Source organism: Aureococcus anophagefferens (assembly GCF_000186865.1).
Source record: "Aureococcus anophagefferens unplaced genomic scaffold AURANscaffold_6, whole genome shotgun sequence".
NCBI classification, from domain to species: domain Eukaryota; class Pelagophyceae; order Pelagomonadales; family Pelagomonadaceae; genus Aureococcus; species Aureococcus anophagefferens.
The window spans coordinates 91,940-101,689 of NW_008705566.1; the positions used below are offsets into that span (position 1 = coordinate 91,940).

Here is a 9,750-nt window from a genome sequence, read left to right on the forward strand (position 1 = left end):
CCCACTGAGCTAAAATGGCCTTCCCTATGCCGTTCTGTGTCTGATTGTAGGTTCGAATGCCCGCGCGCGCGCGCGCGCGGCGGCGGCGGCGGCGGCGGCGGCGGCGGCGGCGGCGGCGGCGGCGACGACGACGACGACGCTGCTGCTGCTGCTGCTGCTGCTGAAGGTGATGGAGGTGATTGTGGTCCACCTGTGGCCCACCGCCGGCGACCTGGACCACGCCCTGGGCGACTTCTAGGTTTTTTTCGTAATTCGAGGGCCTGGGTTTCAATCCCAGGTCTCTCTTAGTCTGAAACCCAGGTCTGATGCTCGATGCCCAGGTCTCTAGTCTCTGGGTCTCTGATGCCTGACCTTCACTAAGGACCGCGCGTACTTTGCGTCCATCGGCGACGTCACGGTCTCGTACGACGTCGACACGAACCCCCTGACGTGCTGCTGCGGCGGCCAGGGCCTGATCCGCCAGGTCATCAAGGGCGACGGCATGGCGTTCATGGGCGCGATGGGCGTCATCACGACGAAGACGCTGGCCGCGGGCGAGACGCTGCAGGTGGACACGACGTCCGTCGTCGCGTGGGAGGACTCCGTGAAGTTCGCCGTGCGGCGCACGGGGTCCTTCTTCACGTGCTGCTGTGCGGGCGAGGGCACGTTCCAGCGTCCTGTGGCGGTGACGATTTTCGAGAGATTTGACCGGGAAAACGAAGAGAAATCGTTACCGACATGCTTGGTAGGCATGTTCAACACGACGCTCGAGGGGCCGGGGCTCGTCTTCCTCCAGTCCTACTCCCACGGCAAGTTTAAGCAGTTCGCCGAGATCTGGGCGCTCCAGAACGGCGGCGGCGCCGGCAACGTCATGTCGCAGGGCGGCGCGGCGTTCGGCGGCGCGCCGTCGGCGGCGGACGACGACGTCCTCATCGAAGGCGTGGCCCTGTCGCCCGACGACGTCCGCCGCCGCGGCCTCCCCGTCGTCGCCGCGGCGGCGGCGGCCGCGGCGCCCATGGATCGCAAGGGCGTCTAGTCTCGCCGCGGCGGACGTAACATCCTAGGATCCGAGTCGACGGCTCTCGACGGCGTGCGACTCTTCGTCGTCGTCCGACGACGATTTACTCACGACCACGCGTCGAGCGCGTAGAGCCCCTGGACAACCTTGCCGCCCATGTGCGGCGAGCCGATAGATGTGAGGTGCTCCTCATCCAGGCTCGCCCGTTCGGTATTGAAACCGAGGCGGACTGCGACGAGCTCGAATGCTCCGCGATCTCCCTCGGGATATTTCGCAAACACCACGGGCGAGCAATGTAAGGTGTCCGCCGCTTTGTACTTTCTGAACCAATCGCCCGACGGCTCGAAGTCACCGGGTGGAAGCAAATTGCTGTTGATATCTGTGTCGGCTGCTTCCAGCGGAATACCGATTCTTTTCAAGTCCGCCGCGGTATCGTCCATGTAGTCCCAATTGCCTTGCTCGGGCCAGTCGTCGTGCCCTGGGATGCCAACCGGGCCGTCGAAGAGACACATGGACTCACCGTCCTTGCGGAACAGATCGACGCGGACCGAGACGACGACACGACTCGATGGCAGCTGCGACCGACGATACCGGTCGATAAGTCCGGCCGCCATCAGCTCATCGGGGAAGTTGTGGTTGACCAGGTTAAAACCATAAGTCGAATTCCCATGCACGCAATTTTTGCTGCCCACAATATTACCCATCTCGCAATACCAGCCGCTCTCGATGTTATCATCAATGTTGCTATACCGAGCATAAAAATTCCACGGCTTTAAGTTCTCCGCAATCGTGAGTGGCGCATCGAAACGAAATTCACCGCTAGCATCGAAGTGCAACTCCTGGTTCTTTACATGTAACCCACAGTCCATCATCACGCTTCGACGGCCGACGATAACGCCGGCACGTGTTTTCACATTGACATCGATCAACAAGTACCGGTCCTCGACCTCGTCCGAGTCCGAGTCCGAATCTTCATAGATTTGCTGCGGTAATCGTGACGCCAGCGGGAGACGCATTTCCATTGGGCCGTGGGTCTTCAGCACCGGGCGCGACCGGCGCGCGAGGAAAGCCGAGCCGAGCCTCACGCCGCGCGCCTCGATCTCGGCGCTCGTGCTCCACAGGGCGCGGCAGCGCCTCGCCGCGCAGTGGTCCACTGCCGTCGCGAGCGTCCGAGACGCCGGGGCCAAGGACGACACCAAGTCGCCGTCGTCGAGGTACTTCGCGACCTCGTCGAGGATATCGCCCGCAATGCACGCCTCGAGCCCGTTCTCGCACATGGTTCGTCCGATCGATGACGACGGGTACTATTGTAGACGTCAGACGCGCTAGGTCAAGGGGATGGCGCGCAGCTCCGTTCAAAGCCTTGGTCGGGGACCGGTTCGCCGATCTCCACTGGCACTGGGAGGCCCGACCCGATCGGGAACTTATCATTCGCCCCCTCACCGCAGCATCCTTGGATCGCTGTTCATCAGGGCCGACTCGATCTTAGTTAGTTAGGTATTCGAACGACGCCCCCTCACCGCACCATGACCTCGGTCGTCGCGGGCGCGCCGTCGCCGCCGCCGCCGCCGTCGTCGCTCGACTGGACCGTGACGAGCTGGGCCATGAGCTTGTCGATGCTGATGGACTGCAAATAGACATTGCCCGGCCCCGTGAGGACCGTGTTGTAGCAGCCCTCGCCCCCGAGGCAGCAGGTGGAGCAGTCGCCGACCCGCTTCACGTCGAACTGGACGTCGTTCTCGAAGCCGACGATGGACGTCGAGTCGACGACGACGGCCTCGCCCGGCTGGAGGCTCTTGGCGACGATCGTGCCCGCGGCGGAGAGGAAGGCCGTCCCGTGCGGCGCGCCCGACACGCTCTGGATGACGGGCGGCAGGCCGCCGCAGCAGCAGGCCGCGAGGTCGCGCGCGGGCAGGAACTTCATCGAGGCCGTGACGTCGGGCGTGCCGGCCATGTAGGCCCCGCGCTTGACGTTGATCGAGCCGCCGGGCAGCGCCGCGAGCTGCACGGGGATGACCGTGGAGAAGGGCTGGTTCGCCGTCATGCCGACGTAGCCCGGCCCCGCGCCCGCGTTCGTGTATTCGACCTTGGCCAGCGCCTCGCCCGACACCGCCTGGGAGACGGCGCCGCGGAAGCCGCGGCCGAACTTCGCGCTCATCCTGACGTCGTTGGACATGAAGACCATGGCGCCGGGCTCCGAGTGGAACGTCTCGCCCGGGTGCAGCGTCTTCGCGACGATGCCGTAGGTGTCGCCGAGGACGTCGTAGCCGAAGGGCGCCGTCTGGTCCGAGACGACCGTCACGCCCGAGATGTCCGACCGCGCGCCGTTCGCCTGGATGCCGACGACGCTCCCCGCGGGCGGCGGCGGCGCCGCGTACGCGGCCGGCGGCGCCGCGTACGCGGGCGGCGCCGCGCCGCCGTACGCGGGCGGCGCGCCGACGACCGCCGCCACGGGAGGCGCCGCGGCCCCCGGGTCCGCCAGATCAGAGTGAGACTGCGTTACGGGTATCCTAGGCGTATCCTGGCTCCTCTGCTCCCCCGCCGCGGCCGGAAAGGCGGAGCGGGGACTGCGAAGCCAGGCCGGGGAATGAGAGTGTGCACGCCGCAGCGTGCAGGGACGTGCCCGGCTGACGCGATGAGGGCGAGCGCCATCACCGGGAGGAGCGCGAGGCCGCTGACGCGACCGGCCACGGCGCTTGAGGCGGCGGAGTCGCGCCAGTTCCGGTGCGACGCGCCGATGTCGCTGCCCATGTCGAGGTGCGTGCGGCGTTTGCGGCTTCGCCGCGGGGGCTCGTCGTCGGGCGGCTCCCCCGGAGGCGGACTGCCGTCGGCGGGCTCCCCCGCGAGCGCGGGGCCGTGCTCCCCCGCGAGCGGAGAGCGCAGCTCCCCCGGAGCCGCGGCTTCGTCGGCTGCGGGCGCCGTGTGGTCGCCGCCGTCCGTGTCGGGCTGCGAGTTCGGCAGGGTGTCCAGCGGCAGGTAGCTGAAGTGCGGCGCCGCGTGGGTCGGCGGGAGCGGCGGCGGAATCATGGGCGCCATGCGGGCGACGTCGAGCTCGACGTCGGGCGCGGCCACGTAGTGGTGGCTCGACACGATTCGGACGTGACGTCCGACCTGGACGCGGATGGCGCCGAAGCCGTAGTTTCGCGCCGCGCCGAGGTACCGGCCGAGGGCTCCGGAAGTGCGGAAGCGCTCGGACCGGTGCATGTCGAAGAACGCGACGTGCGCGTAGAAGGGGTAGAACGTCGACAGGTCGACGTCCTCCTGGAAGGCCGCGTAGTGGGCGTTGATGTCGCCGTGAAAGTGCAGATTCAAACAATCGACGGCGTGGCACGCGGCGTCCTCCCAGAGGTTGTCCGGGACGGAGCCCGCGTGCATCATTGCCCGTGTGAGGCCGTAGACGGCCCGGTTCGTGCGCTCTGCGGCCTCGCAGTGGCGCTCCGAGGGTCTGGGCCGGCTCGCGACGCCGAGCTGCGCGTAGAGCGCGCTGGCCTTGTTGCCCACGAACTCGCCGCCGTCGTCGTGCTCGACGATGCGCACGCGGATGCCCTTCGCGGCGTACGCGTTGTAGATCATGCGGAGGCCGGAGAAGCCGCCGGGCTCGCCGACGGCCTCGCTCTTGAGGCGGAGGCCGACGCCGACGCGGTGGGGCGGGTTCGTGTTGAGCGTGGCCGTGAGAAAGTACTGGGACCGCGTGCGCGACGGGATGTCGCTGTGGGCTCCGAAGAGGTCGAGGCGCAGCGTCGGCGGCCGCTGCTTCGCGGGCTGGCCGCCCGGAGGTGCCGGGGGCGGATGAGGCGGCGGCGGTGGCCGCCGAACCGCCGGCGGGTTCTGGGTCCGCGACTTGCGCGCGGACCCGCTCTTGACCATGCGAGAGATCTTGCAGACGGCGCAGTCGACGGTACCGTCGACTTTGATGCGCAGCCCCTTGACCGTGTCGCGGAAGCGGTCCTGGGCCGGGTGCCCAATCGCAGCGTGGACGACGTTCGCTTCCCGGCCGAGGCCGCGCGCCATCAGCGGCGGCGCGTTTGGCCCGGCCGTGGGGTGCCGCAGCGGCGGGGACGCGGGGGCCGCCAGGAGCGGCGCGGCGACCGACGCCGCGTGGGACCGTTCGTGGAGGACCTTGTGTAGCATCGTCGCGCGCTCCATGATGCGGGCCGCGGCCTGCATCTTGTAGACGTCCGTGACGCCGTCGCCGACGACGTACTGGACGTCGTGCTCGGCGATGCCCGTGATGTCGATGCCCATGGCGCGGGCCGCCTCGTCGGGGAGCACGCGGGACGCGCGTCCCGGGTGGGACGGCCGCTCGAGGAGCATGGTGCCTCCGTACGGCGGCTGGCCGTCCTTGCGCGGCGACAGGAGCTTGGTCGTGTCGAAGACGTCGTAGGCGTAGTGGACGTGCTCGGAGACGCGCTCGCGGGGCACGCCGCGGCGTTGCGTCGGGTGGCGCCGGTCGTAGGCGATGACGTGCAGTGTCACGTCGGCGGTGAGCACGACCCAGCGCCGGCCGTCGCCGCGGAGTCTGACGACGGACCCCTCGCGCACGGCCGACTCCGGGTCGTAGTGGAGGCGAGCGACGACCAGCGGGCTGTCCTCGCGCCCGCTGTAGGCGCGGCGCGGCGTGGAGAGGCGCTCGAAGCGTCCTTCCCAGAACGCGTCGTCGGGGACCTCGTCCGCGGCCCGCAGGCACGAGACGAGCGTCCGTCGCTCCGCGATCTTGGGCGCGATGAGCGGCGCGGGGGGCGGCAGCAGCGGTGAGACGTCGTCGCGCTCGAAGTACGCGAGCATGCGGTCGCGGTAGACCGGGCCGTGCAGCGAGCTCTTGCTGAGCTCCGCCTCCTCGACGCCGGTGGGGAGCCGCAGGATGTATCGCGACTCGCCGTTCCGCCTGGGGGCGGAGAGGAGCGACACGAGGTAGGCCAGGCCGAGCATGACGACGAACGGCCACACGTTCTCGACGAGCAGCAGGTGCGGGCCGATGCAGCGCACGACGTGCGCGAAGCGTTCGAGCGTGCGGCGTTTGGGCCCTCCGAGGCCGCGCCGGGCGCCGGCCTTGCTGTAGTCCTGGCATTCGACGCCGGCGGCGATGGCGCTGACGCTCCGCGGGTTCCAGACGTGGCCCACGATGGAGTCGTCGTGGATGTCGCCGTAGTTGTGGACGTTGGGGAGGTTGTTCGCGAGGGCGCCCGCCTTGCGCGGGTCGTTCTCGCAGGTGGCGACGATGGAGACGCCGCCGTCCCGCAGCGCGCGCGACATGGACCCGGACCCGGCGAAGATCTCCATGGCCTCGACGCGCGGCTGTGGTTCGGGCCAGGGCGGCTCGGAGACGGCCGCGGCGCTGAGGCCCTCGGGCGCCGGCTGGGGCGCGACGGCCCGGACGTAGACCATCTTGAGGTTCCGCCAGGTCATGAGCTTGACCTCGTCGCCCGCGGGCGTGATCATGAACTTGGAGAGGCCCCGGGCGGACTCCGTCGTGTGGAACCGGTAGCCCTGCTCCTCGAGCTGGCCCTCGCTGAAGATGGAGACGGCGAAGGTCGGGAAGTGGTTGTCGCGTTCGACCGGGATGCGCGTGCCGTCGGGCGTGACCAAGTCGGAGCTGTAGACGCCGTGGTTGGCGTGGGCGCGGTCTCCGCCGTCGCGCAGGGCTGTGGGAGAGGCCCAGTGCGTCGACGGCTCGCGCCGCGGGCCGTGCTTCGCGGTCTTGAGCGCGTGGGCCATCGATCCGCCGTCGATGAAGCTGAGCTCGAACCCCTCGGGGCACGGCGGGAGGCTGCCGCACGCCGCGAGCGCGTGCGCCTCGTCGGCGCTGAGCTCCGCGGGGCCGCTCGCGCGGGCGGCGTTGGCGAGGCAGTCCGCGACGGCCGCGTAGGCCCGGCTGTAGTCGCCGATCGAACGGTCGTCGGTGAGCGCCGAGCGGTCGTCGGGCAGCGCGGTGCCGTCGCCCTGGAGCGACGCGGCGACCGAAGCCACGAGGGCGCGGGACGCCTCGGCGAGGGAGCCGCCGGCGCCGCGGCCCTTGCTGCCGCGGCCGCGGCCGCGGCCTCGGCCCTTTCCGCGGCCGGTGTCGGTGTCGTTCCAGTCGCGAGCGAGCTTGGCCATTATATGGCATTGATCCGTGGAGTGGGAGCACTGCTTGTGGATCAAACAGAACAGGACGGGCTGGCCGTTGGCGGTGATCTGCACCCCCGTGCCGTTGCACGCGGGGCACTTCGGCTTGCCCTTGCTCGTCGCCGCCGTCCATTCGGGCGGCTTGGCGGGCGGCGGCGCGGGCGACGGCGCGGCCGCGGCCGCGGCCGCGATGCCGCCGATGTCGCCGGGCGCCTTGCCGAAGGTGAGCGGGTTCGGCGTGTTGGCGCGCGCCTCGATGGCCTTGGTGACGGCCTCGACCATCTCGTCGACCGACGTTCCGTGGGCGACGTAGATGTCGTGCGCGGCGGTCAGGTCCGGGTGACTGCGGCCGCCGCGCGGGTCCATGCCGTCGAGGAAGTACTGGCGCACCTGTCCCTCGGGCAGGGTGTGGCCGCACGTGTCCTCGTACAGCTGCGACAGGTCGTCGAGCTCGAGCTGGAGCTCGGTCGGCCCGCCGAGCGTGTGCATGCTGAGCGCCGCGAGCTGCTTGCGGATGCTGACGCCCTGGTCGTTGTAGGTGCCGTACATCTTGGCGAGCTTCACGAACATCTCCTTGGCGTCGGCGCCCTTGCTGGCGAGGCTGCGGACGAGGCTCGCGGCCGTGGCCGCGGTCTTCGTTTTGAGGAAGTAGGCGAGCATGTGCTCGGCCTGCGGCCGCTCGGACTGGTCGATCTTGGCCCACTCGCCGTCGTAGATGTCTCCGAAGTCGGCCTTGGCGTGCCGTCCGACGATTTCGAGCACGGGCGCGTGGAGCATGATCGACCGCGTCCAGGCCCTGAAGAGGGCCTTGTTCGCGTCATGGACGCCGCTCTGCGGCGTGAAGATGACGACGTCTTTGAAGAGCTTGTTCAGCTCGACGATGCTGAGGAGCGTCGGCTCGTCGTCGCCGTCGCCGCCGCCGGCCGCGCCCGCGCGGGTCCGCGGCGGCATTGTAGGAAGGCGGGGTGCTGGTGTCCTCGCCGCTGCGCCGCGCGCGGTCCGCGCGGGCGCTGGTGGGGCCTGGACCGGAGCGCGGCGCGACGCCGGGCTCTGCGGCGGCGCGCGCTCTGGCTCCAGGGGCTATCCGCCGCTCGCGAGCGGTGGATCTGCTGCGGGCGGCGCGCTCTGCGCGCAGGCTCGCAGCGGTGTAGCTGCGCACAGCTAGCAGGTGTAGCGCGGTGGCTCACAGCGCGAAAATGGGGACATAACCCAGATCAGAGTGAGACTGCGTTACGGGTATCCTAGGCGTATCCTGGCTCCTCTGTCCGCGACCTCGAGAACGGAGCCGGGTCCGCAACCTTGAGGTACGACGATTTGCACCGTAACGCCGCTCGGCATCGGGAACGCCACGGCGGCGCCCGGGGAAGCACCCGGGGGCAGACGCACTTGGGGCATGCTCGTGTCGTTGGACAGGGGAGCGTGTCTATAGTGTACGCTCGGACAGATGTGAGGCGCGACGACGAGCCGCCGCGACGCTACTCCGCGGCTTGAGATGTGAGGCGCGACGACGAGCCGCCGCGACGCTACTCCGCGGCTTGAGCCCTTACAAGTGGTGAAGATCTGGTCGTTCGGCGAGCGTTGCGACGTCCACAGCTCGAGGTTGGCAGCACCCACAGCCGGCTCCGATCGTGAGAGCATGTGCGCTCTCCGTGGCGGCGCGGCAGCCATGCTCTTACTCCTCAGCAGCAGCTCCGTGGACGGCCTCGTGCTCCCTTCACCGACAAAACACCGCGCCGCGACCGCGCTGCGCGCGTCGTCGTCGACGTGGCAGACGCTGCGCGACCTGCGCCAGCGCGCCCTCGAGACGGTCATCGGCCCCGAGCCGGACCTGCCCGACGCCGTCGAGGTCGCGGGCCTCGTCGCCGCGGCGACGGCGGCGTGCGGCGCCGCGTACGGCGTCTTGCAGCCGCCGCTGCCGGCCGCGCTCGCGCCGCGCGCGGCCGCCGTCTACGGCGCGGCCGCGGCGCCGACGGCGCTCGGCGGCGCGCTCTCCCTCGTGCCCGCCTGCCGCCGCGTCGGCCGCGCCGTCGGCCGGCGGACGCTCGCGCGCGCCGCCGCGTGGCCGCCGCTCGCCGTCACGTTCGGCCCGGTGCTCGCGGTGCTCTGGCTCGACAAGCGCCTCTCGAAGGTCGTCTTCGGCGACGGCGACTCGGGCATGGACCTCGACGGCGGCACGCTCCTCGGGAGGCTCGCCTTCGGCGCCGCGATCCCCCTGCTCCTCGCCTGGGGCATCGGCTACGCCGCGTTCTGCTTCGTGACGGGTCGCGATCCGCGCGACGACCTGCCCCCGGAGACCTCCTAATCTAAGGGTGGCCTCGTGGCGTCAATTTCTGCGCCTGCATTGACCTCCAGGGCTCAAGGAAACCAACTCTCATCAAACCAAGGAGATTAGGGCCGCCGTTTCTCTGGCGGCTCCTTGGACGGGGGCGGTTCGCCGCAGAACGTGGCTTCAGCCCCAGAGGCCGGCGCCGCGGGGCTGCTGCTTGGGGTCCGGGGCCGCGCCGAGGCCGCCGAGGCCGCCGAGGCCCGGCGCGCCGCCGAGGCCGCCGAGGCCCGGCGCGCCGCCGCCGAGGCCGCCGAGGCCCGGCGCGCCGAGGCCCGGCGCGCCGAGGCCGCCGCCGCCGAGGCCGCCGCCGCCCAGCCCGCCA

General features: G+C 70.1%; 2 protein-coding genes across 2 annotated transcripts; one reads left to right on the plus strand and one right to left on the minus strand.

Moving 5' to 3' along the window:
* Positions 1-439: 439 nt before the first annotated feature.
* On the plus strand, positions 440-835 carry AURANDRAFT_13803 (hypothetical protein; the record flags this gene model as incomplete). The annotated part of the gene is made up of 2 exons (XM_009037177.1): positions 440-653; positions 729-835. Coding segments are annotated over 2 exons (321 nt in total), but the record flags the coding sequence as incomplete, so codon positions are not given.
* Positions 836-2,558: 1,723 nt separating this feature from the next.
* On the minus strand, positions 2,559-3,263 carry AURANDRAFT_14036 (hypothetical protein; the record flags this gene model as incomplete). The annotated part of the gene is made up of 1 exon (XM_009037712.1): positions 2,559-3,263. A coding segment is annotated over one exon (705 nt), but the record flags the coding sequence as incomplete, so codon positions are not given.
* Positions 3,264-9,750: the final 6,487 nt, after the last annotated feature.